This window comes from Girardinichthys multiradiatus, chromosome 10 (assembly GCF_021462225.1).
Source record: "Girardinichthys multiradiatus isolate DD_20200921_A chromosome 10, DD_fGirMul_XY1, whole genome shotgun sequence".
Lineage (NCBI taxonomy): Eukaryota > Metazoa > Chordata > Actinopteri > Cyprinodontiformes > Goodeidae > Girardinichthys > Girardinichthys multiradiatus.
Genome location: NC_061803.1, coordinates 8,253,116 through 8,269,834, shown reverse-complemented (window position 1 = coordinate 8,269,834; position 16,719 = coordinate 8,253,116). Strand labels below are relative to the sequence as shown.

At 39.8% G+C, this 16,719-nt stretch overlaps 2 protein-coding genes across 8 annotated transcripts in view; both read right to left on the bottom strand.

The window, feature by feature from the left end:
* adam11 (ADAM metallopeptidase domain 11) overlaps positions 1–1,717 on the bottom strand; it is a 44,159-nt gene extending 42,442 nt beyond the window's left edge. For 3 of the 5 annotated variants that reach the window (XM_047375995.1, XM_047375997.1, XM_047375994.1), the window contains exons 1-2: positions 1,413–1,717; positions 1,034–1,188 (exon numbers count right to left, since the gene is read on the bottom strand). In XM_047375995.1, coding sequence (XP_047231951.1) covers positions 1,034–1,188; positions 1,413–1,470 — 213 coding nt within the window. In that variant the 5' untranslated portion in view covers positions 1,471–1,717. The remainder of the gene's footprint in view (positions 1–1,033; positions 1,189–1,412) is intronic. The other 2 variants (XM_047375996.1, XM_047375998.1) reach the window with 1 other exon arrangement.
* Positions 1,718–6,194: 4,477 nt separating this feature from the next.
* dbf4b (DBF4 zinc finger B) lies at positions 6,195–15,347 on the bottom strand. 3 transcript variants are annotated; one of them, XM_047376230.1, is made up of 12 exons: positions 15,234–15,347; positions 12,507–12,660; positions 12,142–12,330; positions 10,594–10,644; positions 10,412–10,481; positions 10,047–10,111; positions 9,828–9,864; positions 9,696–9,741; positions 8,902–9,033; positions 8,622–8,757; positions 8,417–8,541; positions 6,195–7,660 (listed from the first exon to the last, which is right to left on the bottom strand). In XM_047376230.1, the coding sequence occupies exons 2-12, from the start codon at positions 12,648–12,650 to the stop codon at positions 6,253–6,255; spliced, it is 2,403 nt and encodes an 800-aa protein (XP_047232186.1). In that variant the 5' UTR covers positions 12,651–12,660; positions 15,234–15,347; the 3' UTR covers positions 6,195–6,252. The 3 variants fall into 3 exon arrangements, with proteins under 3 accessions (XP_047232186.1, XP_047232188.1, XP_047232187.1); XM_047376232.1 differs by having other exon boundaries at positions 6,195–7,657; XM_047376231.1 differs by having other exon boundaries at positions 12,507–12,657; positions 15,234–15,327.
* Positions 15,348–16,719: the final 1,372 nt, after the last annotated feature.

Genomic DNA, 16,719 nt, shown 5'->3' with positions numbered 1-16,719 from the left:
ATTTTTGTAAGTTTGAAAAAGTGGCAGTTTTTAAATTGGGCTCCATGGCTTCCTGTCCAGGACGGCACACCACAGAGAGGCGCCGCATGTTGAGAAAAAAAAAAAAAAAGTTTTCTATGGACTTTCTAAGGCTTATTTCATGCTTAGTTAATGGAAATGGACGACCACTGTTGTGTGCAGACTTAAACTCGTTATTGCTGGAGACCACGTGTCTGATGAAGATTAAATTGTGTATCTGAGCAAGAGTGATTCAGTTGTAAATTTTAGAGGTATTTAAATGTTTTTCCAGGAAGTCTAGACTGAATTTGTTGTGAATGTGTTGTGAATTGGCGCTATATAAATAAAACTGAATTGAATTGAACTGAACTGAATTTCATCATCCCTAAATCAAACTCTTACCCATATAGTGCTTTTTATTTGCAGGTATAAACCATTATTACTTCTGATGATATGCATGTCAATAAACATGTAGCACAGGTTGTAAAACAACTATTTGTGAAGATGGTCTTTTAGTGTTTTTGGGGATAAAATACACTGTTATTGTCATAGTGAGCAATGCAATAATTAGCAAATCTCACTCTTCTTCTGACCTGCAGATTCTGTCAACGAAAACACACAAAATAGTATTTTTAATGTCTTCTAACGCATTAGGGCCACATAGGACTGTCTTTTTTTAATGCAAGTGTGAAAAGATACTCATCTAATTAGCTAGATCAATTAAAACCTGATCAATATTTAATGTTTTTGATAAATTACATAGGTTTGCTTTCTTTTTTGCATGATGTGCTTAATGGGGGGAAGTAGCTGTGCATATGGTTTCATGGGGTGGCAGAAGGAGGGGGTGGCAGAAGGAGGGGCTCACCCAGGGCACCATCCATGCAAGAACTGCCTGGGTGGAAACTAAAAAGTTTGGGAAATAAGTTTTTCCTCCCTTTAAGCCTCAGAATGCCTTATTTTATTAATTACGGTTTTGACTGAGATATTTTTTTATGTATACGTTAACGAGCTGGGTATGTATGGGTTTAAAGCTCACCTGCTGCATGCCATCTGGCAGGTTTTTGACCCGGGTGTCCAGGTGGTTGTGCAGCAGCTCCTCGTCTGAATGGATCTGCAGCAAGAGCCGCTTGGGCTGGACGACCTCCTCCGCAGAGGGCAACCTCCCCCCCAGCCTCACCCATTCCCTCACACCTGCATGGAGGACACACGGGGGCAGTTCACCAAGAAAAAAAACTACACTGAATAGATGTGAATGCTGGGTCCCTTCTCGGGGTCTCCTAAGGGTTCGTTGTTGCCATTACGCTCATTTTCTCCGTTTCTAATTAGATGTCTGCAAATGTGGTGGATTTAAAAAAAAAACAAAAAAAAACGACAACATGATTTTAAGCTGTGCAGAAAGCGCAGGAGCACCTTACCTGTCTCGGCGCACCTCGCACAGACTGCAGCGAACAGCAGGCATCTCACAAGGAGCATGATGCTCACATAGCCCCAGTGATTTCCTCAGTGCTGCCCCGTTAGACGGACTGACAGGAGCCGTGAGGAGGAGACTGATGCTGACAGCGAGGACGAACAGGACGGCTGATTTCCTTCAAACGCGACGCCCACATTTCTCAAAGACATTTCCCACTGTTCGCGGGTGAAAACGCTCTGAAGGGGTTCAAAACACACCCGTCTGTGCGCGTCGGCTGCTTCAAAAGAGCAGGAGACCGCGCGAGGAGCCCGCGAGCTTGGAAACAGAGAGCACGTGGGGCTTTACGTGCTCACCCCCTCCCTACATGGAGAGATGAGTCCTGATGGGTCTCAAACTAAGCAGCTGGGAGCTCCTAAACATGAGTTCAGTCATCCAGAGAACCCTGGATGAACTGGTTTACCAAAGCAAAACTGAAGCCACCACTTTACCTTGGCAGCCACAGTAAAAGACGACAAACAAATCTGAATATCAATATGAGCAGCAGTCTTTATGAAGCTAAAATAGTTGCAAATGAACCTCCAAGTCTGAGATCATGCTTCTTAACTGGAAAAATGAGGACTTCAATCTTCCAGGACAAAGGTCACCATCAAACGGAGAAGTTCCAGTATCTTGATGTCTAGTTCGGGGGTGATTCTCCCAACCTGTGAGTCGGAGATGGATAGAGTAACGTGGGCCCTGCAGAGAAAGAGCTGAGTCAAAAAGCAAAGTTCTAACTGTACCGGGCCAGCTACATTATGACTCTCACCAAGGGTTATGACCTTTGGGTCATGATCGAAAGAACAGGATCCAGGATACAAGCATCTGAAATGAGCCTGCGCCCTAGGGTGGCTGGCTTCACCCATATACAGGTCCTTCTCAAAATATTAGCATATTGTGATAAAGTTCATTATTTTCCATAATGTCATGATGAAAATTTAACATTCATATATTTTAGATTCATTGCACACTAACTGAAATATTTCAGGTCTTTTATTGTCTTAATATGGATGATTTTGGCATACAGCTCATGAAAACCCAAAATTCCTATCTCACAAAATTAGCATATCATTAAAAGGGTCTCTAAACGAGCTATGAACCTAATCATCTGAATCAACGAGTTAACTCTAAACACCTGCAAAAGATTCCTGAGGCCTTTAAAACTCCCAGCCTGGTTCATCACTCAAAACCACAATCATGGGTAAGACTGCCGACCTGACTGCTGTCCAGAAGACCACTATTGACACCCTCAAGCAAGAGGGTAAGACACAGAAAGAAATTTCTGAACGAATAGGCTGTTCCCAGAGTGCTGTATCAAGGCACCTCAGTGGGAAGTCTGTGGGAAGGAAAAAGTGTGGCAGAAAACGCTGCACAACGAGAAGAGGTGACCGGACCCTGAGGAAGATTGTGGAGAAGGGCCGATTCCAGACCTTGGGGGACCTGCGGAAGCAGTGGACTGAGTCTGGAGTAGAAACATCCAGAGCCACCGTGCACAGGCGTGTGCAGGAAATGGGCTACAGGTGCTGCATTCCCCAGGTCAAGCCACCTTTGAACCAGAAACAGCGGCAGAAGCGCCAGATCTGGGCTACAGAGAAGCAGCACTGGACTGTTGCTCAGTGGTCCAAAGTACTTTTTTCGGATGAAAGCAAATTCTGCATGTCATTCAGAAATCAAGGTGCCAGAGTCTGGAGGAAGACTGGGGAGAAGGAAATGCCAGAAGTCCAGTGTCAAGTACCCACAGTCAGTGATGGTCTGGGGTGCCGTGTCAGCTGCTGGTGTTGATCCACTGTGTTTTATCAAGGGCAGGGTCAATGCAGCTAGCTATCAGGAGATTCTGGAGCACTTCATGCTTCCATCTGCTGAAAAGCTTTATGGAGATGAAGATTTCATTTTTCAGCACGACCTGGCACCTGCTCACAGTGCCAAAACCACTGGTAAATGGTTTACTGACTATGGTATCACTGTGCTCAATTGGCCTGCCAACTCTCCTGACCTGAACCCCATAGAGAATCTGTGGGATATTGTGAAGAGAAAGTTTAGAGACTCAAGACCCAACACTCTGGATGAGCTAAAGGCCGCTATCGAAGCATCCTGGGCCTCCATAAGACCTCAGCAGTGCCACAGGCTGATTGCCTCCATGCTACGCCGCATTGAAGCAGTCATTTCTGCAAAAGGATTCCCGACCAAGTATTGAGTGCATAACTGTACATGATTATTTGAAGGTTGACGTTTTTTGTATTAAAAACACTTTTCTTTTATTGGTCGGATGAAATATGCTAATTTTGTGAGATAGGAATTTTGGGTTTTTATGAGCTGTATGCCAAAATCATCCATATTAAGACAATAAAAGACCTGAAATATTTCAGTTAGTGTGCAATGAATCTAAAATATATGAATGTTAAATTTCCATCATGACATTATGAAAAATAATGAACTTTATTACAATATGCTAATATTTTGAGAAGGACCTGTAGATAGGCTGAGAAGCTCTGTCATGCGAACGGATCCATTGATTCTCCACATCTAAGAGTCATCTGAGATGGAGGCCTCCTTTTACTTTTCAGGGCACCCCTCACAGAGAGGGTAACATGGTTACGCCTCGAGAACCCCAAAACACCAATGGAGACTGTTCCTGGAGAGATGTGTCTAGGTACCACCTCCTAGTCCTGTTGCTTTTGTGACCTGATCTCAGATAGGCATGACACAATCAATGGATGAACAGATAGATGGCACAATCTGAATACTAAATATAACATACATTTATCATCCAGGGAGTAATCCTGACCTGCAGCTTTTTATGGGTAGGACGCAGCTGGAAATGGATATACAGATTAAGCCTTGTCCACAGATAACTTTGTGCTGCTCTAGTCTGTCAAGGTGAAGAAAGAGCTCAGCCGAAAAACCAAAAAATACCATCTCTTTAGTTAATCTAAATTCTGACCCTCACTAATAGCCATGAATATGGATGACTCAAAAAACATCCCAGGAAACAAGAAGTGGAAATACGCTCCTAAAGTAGAAAAGGAGACAAGAGCAGCTCCTCTTCTGCATCGAATGGAGTCAGCTGAGGTGGTTTGGACTTGTGATAAGACACCTCCTGAGCACCACTCCTTGGTGCACCTCCCATTGGATGGAAACCTCAGAGACCGGAAGTTTCTGGTAGGACTCTATACCTTGGGATCCCCAGAATTAGCTGGACAGTGTACTGCTGGAAAGAGATGTAAGGATTTCTCTCCTGGACCCATTACCACCACGACCTAATCTTGAAAAAGCAAAAGAGAGTGGATGGTGATACTCTTAGAATACAAAAAACTTTAAAATGTGATCCAGGGTTTTTACTTGGGTCTACTGGTGGCTAATTGCATAGACTGAATCTTCATGGGATGCTGCATTTGTTTTGACTGACTTCACTCTGTTAAACCAGGGAACCAGAAAAGTCCTGACCTAATCCACCTATCTATCCATTGTCTTCGGCGTAGTCATGGCCAGGTCGGAGAGAACCTCAGATATCAAATATTGTTTATGCCAGCATGAAGATGGTCTGATGAGCCAACAGGATACATCGACCTGCAGCTGCCCTTTCTTTTTAACTTCCATCTTTCTCCAACAAGCAGTCAGCATTTTGTAAAATGTTGGGGAAAGAAGTGTCTTTAGTACAAGAAATATTTGTCTAAACATTTATTTAAAAAAAAAAAGACTGTACGAGGTTAAACTTATTTTTTTCATCGAGAACATCTGGTCTTTACAAATGGAATGGGAATTCATTTTAGTGAACTGCGTTGTTTGGGACAGAGCAGACTGTACTTCTTGAGGAAGCTTAGGTCCTTTGGTGTTTGCAGCAAGATGCTGCATATCTTCTATAAGTCTGTTGTGGAAAGTGTGATCTCTTCTACCATCATCTCCTGGGGAAGCAGCATCAGAACCTGGGACTTAAAAAAGCTCAACAAGCTGATAAAAAAGGCTGGCTCTGTTCTGGGGACTTCTCTGGAGATCATTGTGGAAAGACGGATTCTTCATAAAATGAAGAACATTATGGAGAACCCTGAGCATCCTCTTCATGAGACTGTCCTACAGCAACAGAGTGTCTTCAGTCAGAGGCTTCTTCAGATCTGCTGTAAGACGGAGCGCTACAGGAGATCCTTCCTGCCCACAGCCATCAGCATCTACAACGGCTCTTTGAAGAAACCTACATAATATGAGCTATAACATTTAATTTCCCTTTGGGATTAATAAAGTATTTTTGAATTGAATTGAATTTTGATAGGTTTGATGGCTGGTGAGAAATCAAGCTCCAGTAAAACCTTTACTGACCTGCGGGACCCTACTGTGAAATACCTACCTCCATTTCACAAAGCTTGTCCTTTGGCTCACCTTCACAAGGCAGGAGAAGCTATATGACATTAATCAGACAGTGTGTGTTCTCAGCTCTATGAACACTTTGCCGGTTTGAACCATCAACATCTCACGTGGGAGCTGGTCCAGGCGCAGCACTTAGAGTAATTGAGTAATGCCTCCCCTTTCAGAAAAAGGCCTAATTAAATTCTCAATACCACCGTGTGTTCCCGGATAGAAATACTGAATGACTGCAGTCAGCAAAACAAACAATATTACATCAGGGTCTACGCATAAAGACACAAACTAATTGTGAAGTCAAAGAATTGTAGAAAATGCAGAAATCAAAGAGGCATCAAAAACATAAAAATATGTGAAGCAGCACCTTTAAAAACAGCAACTTCATACACTTACAAAGCATAGTCTTAAAATTTATTCAGTGTTAAAACATCCCACCCAGTTTAAAAGCCATGTACTCAGTGCTGAACCTCAACAATCTGCACCACAGTTCTGGAAAAAGTTGCAGAGTCCACATCCTCTCCACACAGCGACGCCGCCGGGGTCGACGGCTGAAGAACGGTGTGCAGATGTGACTCATAGCTGCTATCGTGCATCCAGGGACAGGGCCTGTGGAGCAGCTCTTGGTCAAGCTCATGGTTCTGATAGGCGGTTGCCAGAGGCGCCGCTGAGGTCGGATCCAGCCGTGTCAAAAGGTCGCAGTCCCAGTCGGAGTCTGATGCCCCCGAGGAGCGCATGGTCAGGTCTGGGATGAGGGCTGGCTCGATGCTCACAGAGGTAGAGAGTGGATGTGAACGCTGAGAGTCTCGACTGGAGATTGCACATTGAGTTTGGTCATTATCTACAGAGAAATTCAACTCTGTTGCTTTTGAGGGCAGGAAGCACAGCGGCTGAGCTGCAGCAGAATCCATCTGAAACAGTGCTGGAGTGAAATTCTGAACAGCAGGGAAGGAAAATGTGCTGCAAGTCTGTGTAAAGAGAGCCTGAGGGCAAGGCTGTCTTACTGGAAAAGAGGCATTGCTAAGTAATAAGCAGTCCACAACATCTGCCATATTGTCACTTTGTTGTGTTGAGGGGTGAAGCCTTTGTTCGCACCATCCACGTTTTTCTTCAGTTGTTTTCCTCCTCTTACTGCTTCTCTGTTCAGGGCTGGCCGATCTACAGCGCTTTTTAGGGTCCGGTGCCACAGCTGACAATTGAGGGAATGAATTAGATCTACTTAATGATCGAGTAGGACACTTTAAACTTTTGTCACAAAGTGAGTTTAAACCCCTTTCTTCCTCCAAACTGGTCCGAGCCAATAAGACAGGAAGTAAGGTGGGGAGCAGAAGTGCTGACCCACTCGCCTCAATGTTCGTTTCAGACATCCGTGCTCCCCAAGTCTCCTCTGAGTTGTACTTTTGAGGACTGAGGATAGGGGGGTCTGAGTAAGGACAGTGTGGATCCATAATGCTGTGGGAATAGGGAGCTTGTGGGCTGAGAACTGGAGGGAAAAAGTAAGGGTCTGGGAGGAGACATGGAGCATCAGGACAAGAAGCTTCCAGCTGTTGGTTGAGTGGTTCAATAGTAAGTACAGGCATAGTGGGGCTTAAAACCTGAGGCTGCACTTCAGTGGTGTAGTGGTGTGTTTCAGTATGAACAGACTGGTTATCAGTCAGTTGAAAAGAAAGGTTTTGGCTTTCAAATTTTAAGTCTTTTGATGGACTTGGCAGGTGGCAGGAAAGTGGACTTTGGGCAGGATTGGGAATATGAGGATTGAAGGATGAATCTTCTCTTTCAAGGACTTGAACAGCTTTCTCCACTTCAACATCAGCACACAGCTCTAGCTCACAGTCATCACCGAAAGGCAGAGGAGCAGCTAGTCTACTGAAAGAAAAAAAAAAAAGAACAATTGAAGGAAACAAAGTCTTGTGGTTTACAAACGTCTACTTTGCAAAGCATTGTTGCTTTGCAAAGTAGACTAGAACTTTTGATACATTTTATCCCATTACAACCACATACTTCAATCTATATCACTGTGATTTCATTTCACAGGCCAACACAACGTACAGCAGGATTGGGAAGAAAATGGTTTCTATTCAACACCCTGAGGGAGTATTTTTTTGTCACCTTTTGCTGCAGTCTGAGCAGCAAGTCGTTTGGGCTGCATCTCTGCCAGCTTTACACGTCCAGAGACTAAATTTTATTCCCCATTCTTCTTTACAAAATAGCCAGAGATCAATCAGATTGGATGGAGAACATCTGGGAATATAAACTTTGCCACAGCCTTTCAACTAGATTTAGGGCTCCACTTTGATTTCCCACAGCATGATGCTACCACCACCATGTTTCAAAATGGGGTCAGGATCCGTTTTGCACTACTTTGTGTTGGTCAATCACACAATAAAATACACAGACGTTGTGGTGAAGGAGTAACATAATGTGAAAAAGCTCAAAAAGGTGTGAATATTTTTTACAAAGTACTGTATATATTGGTCAATATGCAAGCTATGGCACGGCGCTGGTGGTGTAGGGGTTAAGCACGCGACCAAATACATATTTTCTGTCTGCCTATTGTCAAAAAATGAAAAATAAAGGCTTCTCAAAAAATATATATAAATACCGCAAGCTATGAGATTGTACCTTTCTTCTGATTGCTGAGGTGGATTGGAGTCGAATCCTGGGAGCATTTCAGCCACAAGCTGATCCACAGCTCTGTAGTTTGAGGGGTCAAGCACAAATGAACGGTGCTTATCTGACTGTGAATGCTGCAACGACCAAGAAAAACGTGTAAGCACACAATATACAACAGGAACACACAAAAAAAGAAAACCCTAATGACTCCTACCTCCTCCAGATTCGTAAAGGTTTCATGACAACATTCACAGTAGGACGTGTCCTTTTTGCGTGCTCGCCAAGGGGAAGGGTTACAACTGAGCGGGGTTGGAGGTTTTTCCTGAAAGCTGTTTTCAACTTTCTTTTCCCTAATTACAAATTAAAAACATATTAAACATCAAATACCAACAAGATTACCTGCTTGACATTTATAGTCAGATACCAAGTGAAGGATTCATTTTATTCCCACTTGGCCAGCAATTTAACAGTCTACAAAACACAGCTGAACAAACCTCTTTTTATCGTTTCCTTGCACCGTGGGTTGGTCAAACAGAGGAGGAGGAGGGGACTCAAAGGGACTAAATCGACCCAAGAAGTACAGAGAAGGAAAGGCCACAGACTGCATATGCAGAGGCTTGTATTTCCTGTTATTGTGCCAGAAATAAAGACAAAAATATACAAGATACAACTTGAAATAAAGAAGAGAAACACAACATGAAGTTTAACAATGCTTGGACTTGTTTTTCTTATGGAAAGGTCTGATAAAAACCCTCTGAAATATTCTTATTCATTAGAAAAAAAAAAGTTTGTATTTGATAACTCATCTGACCCCAACTGGGATCACTTTCCAGACAATAACCAGAGAACTCCAATCACTTAATTGAGAGCCCAAATGAAAGGATGTGTTCACACTTGAAGATCCCCTGTAGGAATAACAGCAGAACCTCATCAAAAAGAAATCGAATACCCTTCAGCACTGATCTCCTGGGGAGCAGCTCCTCTGCGGGGGATTTGCTTGTCACATTACATGATGAGACATCTTAACAAGTTCAATTGGAAAAGTCGATTGGAGCGAAATGCACACCTACTGATGAGTGCGTTGTGAGCAGGAAGCGCAGAACAAAGCCCAACATTACTTTGTGTCAACATAATTTTACTTGACTTCCAAAACATATATATATTTATTGTTTCTTTTTTAAATTGAGAAAAATTAAGAGGTATATCTTTCATTGGTAAAGTGTTTCCATTTTTCCATATAAGTGTACTTTTAGGATAAAAAATATAAGAAATTATAAGTAAAACTCACCGGTTTATGTCTTCAATTTTAAGATATGGAGCCCGTAAAGCTGTAGCTGTGAAGAGGACATGAGAACAACCAGGAAATGTTGCATTAACTAGAATTGTAGAGAAGTAGAAAACTGAAAAGAGAGAAACTAACCTTTGACAGCAAGCAAACTTTGTTTGGTTGATGATTTCTACATAAAACATTAACAAAACAAAGAACGTATCAGTATTTAGACTTCAAATCTTCATTTCCATACATCTTATGGTTTAATACATTTACATAGATGTCCATTATTAAACCCTATGAAAAAGATCAAAGCATGACCAATCAGTTTGTGCAATTTAAAGTATTATTTTAAAATCCAGCTCTTACCTCAGGTCTCTTGTGTTTAGCTCTGACGCTCTCTCGAGTTAAATACTTCAGATATAAAAGGACGTCTGGCATCAAATTAAGGGACAATTATCAAACTTCAGCAACACAAAAACACACATTTTAGCAATAGACTATTTCTTTTAAAGTTAAAACTCTTGGTAACAATTGGAAAACAATATTTTACATTCAGGAAAACCAATTTGTGCTTTTTTAAAGTTTTGCATGGCGGAGAACTTCAAGAATTCAAGACCTTCATTGTGATTTAACAGACTGCTTTAGTTTAACGATAGAACAGAACATGACGCCATCTGCTGTGAGTGCAGGCTACTGCATGTCTTTGCCACACAACTTAGCTGAATGGATACCATCCGCAAACACAATCTTGACTCCCCACGATTGAGCATTGGACAACACACTGCTCCTCTGCTGCCGCTCCTACAGAACACATCCACCAGAAAAAGGTAGCAGTCAAAATTCAAGACCTACAGAGCACAAATCTACAAATAAAGGCTTATTTCTATTGGTTTTTTTTGTTGCACCGACTTACATTTTTGCAAATAGCTTTTTCAAGAAGAGCCTTCCCCCGGCTGCCACAAGCCTGAGGAGACAAAACCAGCTCAGATATACAGTAAAGTATGCAGCATTTTTACTGTAACTGGGACGTGGATGATAAAAAAACAAAAAAACAATGATTTTTATCTCTTAAAAATTAATTTGGATGATTTTCATAACTATTACACAAATCTGATCATGGACACTAAACATAAAAAAAAAAAAACTGAAATATTTACAGAAACTATAAAGACTTTTTATAAACTAAATTAATTAATTAATAGAAAGAAAGGTGTTCCAGTAAATATGTGAACTATGTTGCTATGTGAAAGAATAATAAAAACTCATTTGCAGAAACTGTTCTACAAGAGAACCCAGTCTGATTATAAGTGAGGATTTTCAAAGCCAGAAGGCTCGGTTCTAACTCACCAATGCATTTTTTTCCTACAGCATCACACAGCTAACAGTTTACAGAGCCCTCCCAAACTATTCTTACCCACTACAGTTTTCCATGATTTTCCGTGCTACAACTACAAACTTAAATGTGCTTCGTATGGATTTTATGTGATAAACCAACACAAAGTGGAACAAAAAGAAAACATAGGTCTCAAGGTTCTTTCTGAAAAACTCTGAACACTGAGGAATGCATTTGTGCTCAACCCCCTTTACTCTGATACTCCTAAATAAAATCCAGTGGACCCAAACAAAGTCACCTAAACGGAGTCTACTGTCCACCTAATTTAATCTCTGAATTAAGATCTCAGAGGTTGGTTGGAGAACATTAGTGAACAAATATGATCATTAAAACGGAGGAACACAGCAGACATGCCAGGGATAGGGTTTTAGAGCTCTTTAAAGAAGGGTTTGGTGAAACAGTATTACAGACTTTAGACATCTCAGAGAAAACTGTTTAATTCATTGTCCACCAAAGGGAAGAGTATGGCACAAGTGCAAACCTGAAAAGATACCTCAATTGACAGTCCAGACGTTATTCAGACAAGCGTCAAGAGGTCAATGGTAACTCTGGAGGAGCTGCAGCTCAGCTGACGGCAGCATTTCAGACATATGTGGATGCTTTATGGAAGCAGGGCAAGAAGGAAGCCATTGTTGAGAGGAATTCATTAGAAGTGCTGTTTGCTACTAGCCAATTAAGTGACACAACAAATATGTAGAAGAGATGGGACCAACGTTAAACTTTCAAAAGACTATTAGAGGTGGAAAACTAACACTGAACATTGCCCTGAACACATCATCTCCAAGGTGAAACATGGTAGTGCCAGCATCATGCTGTGGGAATGCTATTCTTCAACAGGGACAGCAAAAGCTGGTTCTAAAAAGTACTGACTCAGTGGGCTGAGATTTCTTTGCAAGAATTTTTAAAACCATGTATCCATTTCTTTCCACTTCACAGTTATGTGCTACTTTGTGTTGTTCTATCCCATAAAAGTATAGTAAAAGTTTGTGATTTAATCTTAACACAATGTTTAGAAGAATATTGATCAGTTTTCCACAATTTGTGTTTGTTGGTTAGAAAATGTTTTACCACCAGTCGAGGAGTCACTGGCTGCCGTTTGTCCTTGCTGAGGACACTATCCGGCTTCTTTAGATTTTGACCTCCTTCATTCTTCTCCTTCTCGTCACCCCTAGTAACCGCACTCTTTTCCTCTTTGAGGCTCTCTGGGCTTCCAGTCACAACGAAGGTCACATCTTTGTGCAGAAAACTCTCAACCCTCTTCAGAAAATAAACAAAACAAAACATCAGTTTCTGCTGAGAGACACAGTATGACGCACATTTCTGTGAACAAAATCCAAAAAACATTAAGGATTACATTTTAACAGATGCCTCTATTGTAGCTTTATAGGAATATTCATTTTCTTAGAACCTGTAGGACCTTCACACATGCTTACCCCTCCTAAAAGAGATATGGCCTCCAAGAGCAGGGGTGTGGCGCGTTTCTTCACATTATCAAAGTAGAAGGTCTTCCCCTCTAGTTTCTTGTCTCCAGCACAAAGTCTGCCAAGAAGCTCATTTGAAGGCTGCTGGGGCTGCATGGTCTGACTGTTGTAAAGCAGTTCACAGCGATACAGCAAAATACAAGGAATGTAGACTGATTGAAAACATATCAAAGTCAAACTGTGAGTTTACTCAAATTCAGTTCCAATCTACGGTTGAGGCTGTGCGGACAAAATCTTTCACAAATATAAATATTTTCTCAGTTAATGTTGGTATAGGCCAATAACCAATGTATGGACTAATCTGTTTCCAATATCACTGGTATTAATGTTAATCAATTTAAAAATAGCAAAGATTGAATTACTTAATTCAGAATGCTTTGCAACACTAACAAGTACTAGAATATTTTGTTTAATGCATAGCATGAAAAAATAGATTTCAAACGGAGAAATTCCCATATTTAAAAAAGACAAAAACAGGAAAAACAGTTTAAATAGTAAAAAAGAACTTTAATAATGTATAGTCTGATGTATTGTTATGTATTACCATCATAATTACAGGCTCTCTATGCCAGTGATATATTTGGGCATTCTTGTTGTTTAATGCAGCATAAAAAGGTTTCATCCAGAATTAACTTTTACATAAAATGTTGCTGTTGAGATGAAAATATTGAATCTTATTTTAAGTTTTTTTTTTGTCCAGTAGCTGGATAAACTACTTATTATTCGGGGACTATGTTTGCTGTGAATCCAAAGCAGAAAGATATTAACACTCTTCACTCATTTGGTTATTTATCGCAAATAAGGGTCGTTATCATAGCATTTACCAATACCGCATATGTTTCTAATATCATGCAGCCTAATATATATATACACTGTTTTTTCCACATACTCAAGTACATCTGGAGTCAGACCGACCTGTTTGCACCAGTATACTCTAAGTATATTTAAAGTATTATTATACTTAGAAATGTTTGAAATTTTGAGACAACTATATACCAAGGGAGAGTTTTATGCTAGCATACCAGCAATTTGACAATAATTTATAAAAATGTAAATGCATAAAACTATTTGGCAAATTTTTGTTCTTTCTTAACAAGCATAAAATGGGCATTTATGAGCAGGACTCGGAACTACTTACGTAATTTTGTGAGAACGGATCATGTTTCTTAAAAGGAGCGTCCCATTTCTCCGTGAATTATTTTAACCACTTTCTGAATAAGGTGCCAAGGGATAAGGAAAGGAAGCCTATGTCTGATGGTACCTCTTGTTTACTGAAATTTGATATTCTGTCTTTACAACTGGCAGTGTCCAGCATACTATCAAACAAAGTTTGCTTTCCAAGTTATTTTTAAATGAAGGAAATTTGCAATTTCTAGATCCATTTCCAAAGATGTCACAAGCCATGAAAGACATGGTGAAAAACGTGGAAAAACCTTTAATAAAGTGTCTTAAAAAGAGTTTATGTCCATCCACAGAACAGCACACTCGTTTATGTCAGAATGAACTGAAGCTTGTTAGTAAGAAAAGACATTTTAATTATATACTACATTTTCATAGATAAAGTCTGAGTGCTTCACAAAGAGTTTAATTTTTTTAATATTACAAACAAAAAAACTAAATTAGAGCTGCACTCTTCCAGAAAAAAATCTGATTCCAATACTATTTCTAAAATTGGTGATAATGATATCCATTGCAATTAACTCTCATTTTCGGGGCACTTTTTCTTTCTTTTCCATAGAAGTTATAGTTATGTAAAGATTAAACCAATGACATAAAATATAAAATCCTACCAAATATTGCATCCAAAAAGTCCTGTGTGATTGCAACACAGATATTGCACTGCCGATTATGACTCAATATTATGAGTTTTAATTATTTAAAAAATCTTAAGGAAAAGCACGTCTGAATAAGAAAGGCCCTCATAACTCAACATAAAAACAAAATCTACTAGCAGTAAATGTGAACTTATTGGAGGAGCTCACACAAACAATTTTCTTTTTGATTGTTCGTTTTACCTGCAGATCAGAACATTAAAAAGAAACCTTGTTGCCATATTTAAAGGAATATTAGAATACATCATCATGCAATAGTTGCTGAAAATGCATACGCCTAAAAAAAACTCCAGAGTTAAAATCTGTAACTGTACTCAGTATTTTCAAATTTAAATTTATATAAATTCAACTGAATTTTGTGCATAAGCGATTATATACAAAGGTTTTCTGTGGTACCCTTTGACAAGCACACATTTACTAAGACATGAGAAACCGTTACAGTACATCTAAAAAGGTCCAATGTACCTTCTTCATTAGATTTATACAAGGCCTTTTTTGTAATAAGCTACATTTGACCGATTAGAACAAAACACCTACAACTTTTTGACATTGCTGACTTGTATCCTTAACAGCTTTCTGGAACAATCCTCGGCCACTGCTGAAAGTTTAAAGTTATCTGCTTGCTCCTCGATGATTGAACGGAGTTTTTTTTTTGTTTGAATAAATCTTGTGTATTTGTGTGACAAGCTACAACAGCGCATTAAACTCACCAGCTTTAGCTGACATTAGCTAGCCTAGCAATCCTCCTAAAACAGACGCTGAGCCCCGGAAAAAGGTCTTAAAATGTGGGTTCACATTTACACAGGAAATTATTAAATAATTTTTATTACTTTGACTATGTACTTACGTTTAGTTGTGGTCCTGAAAAATATTTACAGAAAAGTTGTTCATTTACCTCATCATGAGATGCTAATAACTTAAACCGCCGCCTTTTCAAAAACAATAGCAACGTCACTTCCGGAAAAGGCTTCGTCCTTAATTTGTGCTCACGGTAAAAAAAATAATATATAATAAAATCTCGATTTATATACTTATTATTTGTAGTTAGACATGACATAGTCTTAAATAAAGTAATTTCATTAAATATGGACGTACAGTTTTTATTACGATGTGTGTTTAAAGTCATAGAAAAAAAGATTACATCATTTATGAAAGAGGTTTTTCCGACAAGAAATGAACGCAACACAGAACATAAAATGTGTTGCTACTTAAAAATAATAGTTTGTATAAAATAACCCTGCATTACATGTCCAAAAAATGTTTTTTTAAATCTACCTTAGGGACTATAATGATCAAAATACATATTTAAATACAGAATATAAAAATATGCGACGGACTGGCGACCTGTCCAGGGTGTACCCCGCCTCTCGCCCATAGACCGCTGGAGATAGGCACCAGCTTCCCCGTGACCCACTAAGGAATAAGCGGTAGAAAATGACTCTCTGATATAAAAATATTCTGTATTTAAACATAATTTAGAAATCATAAATTGCTTAGATCACAAAGATCAGAGCAAATTCGGCGATTTCCTGTTCCAAGTATTTCCTGTTGTAGCTTGTCAGCCTTGTGTTCATTTCACTTTTTTTCTACTCATTTCAAATAGAACATATCTGTATGTAATCAATTAATTTATCATCTACTGCTATATAACAAAACATAGCTTATAAAAGGACTAAAGAAAATAGAAGTTTCATTCCAACTTTTAATTTACACTGTTTTGGTCTGTCATCTGCAGAAATACTCAGATGATTCTGCAGTTGTGGAGTGGATCAGAGATGGACAAGAAAATGAGTACATGGAGGTGGTGGACCGCTTTGTGGCCTCGACACTATTATTCTCATCTTGAATGTGAATAAAAAAAGATTGTAGATTTTAAGAAAAACAGGAATAGGTCAAACACTATATCCATCATGGGAGAAGAAGTGGAGGTGGTGGAGGAGTATAAATACCTCAGTGTTCACCTGGACAACAGACTGGAGTGGAGATGCAACTGTTATGCCGTCTACAAGAAGGGACAGAGCAGACTGTACTTCTTGAGCTTGAGGAAGCTTAGGTCCTTCAGTGTCCTCAGCAAGATGCTGCATCTCTTCTATAAGTCTGTTGTGGAGAGTGTGATCTCTTCTTACATCATCTGCTGGGGAAGCAGCATCAGAATCGGGGACTTAAAAAAGCTCAACAAGCTGATAAAGAAGACTGGCTCTTGTTCTGGGGACTCCTCTAGAACCTCTGGAGATCATTGTGCAAAGAAGGGTTCTTCATAAAACAAAGAACATTATGGAGAACCCTGAGCATCATCTTCATGAGACTGTTGTACAAGAGTGTCTTCAGAGGCT

Bases quoted from the DNA above. Each gene is read 5' to 3' on its own strand.
- dbf4b (XM_047376230.1), bottom strand. From the start codon at position 12,650: ATGCAGCCCCAGCAGCCTTCAAATGAGCTTCTTGGCAGACTTTGTGCT. The intron at 10,112-10,411 runs GTATCCATTCAG...ATTTGATGCCAG, and splicing joins CAAGATTGTGTTTGCGGATG to ACGTCCTTTTATATCTGAAG. The intron at 8,758-8,901 runs GTTTGTTCAGCT...ATTTGTAATTAG, and splicing joins CAAGGAAACGATAAAAAGAG to GGAAAAGAAAGTTGAAAACA.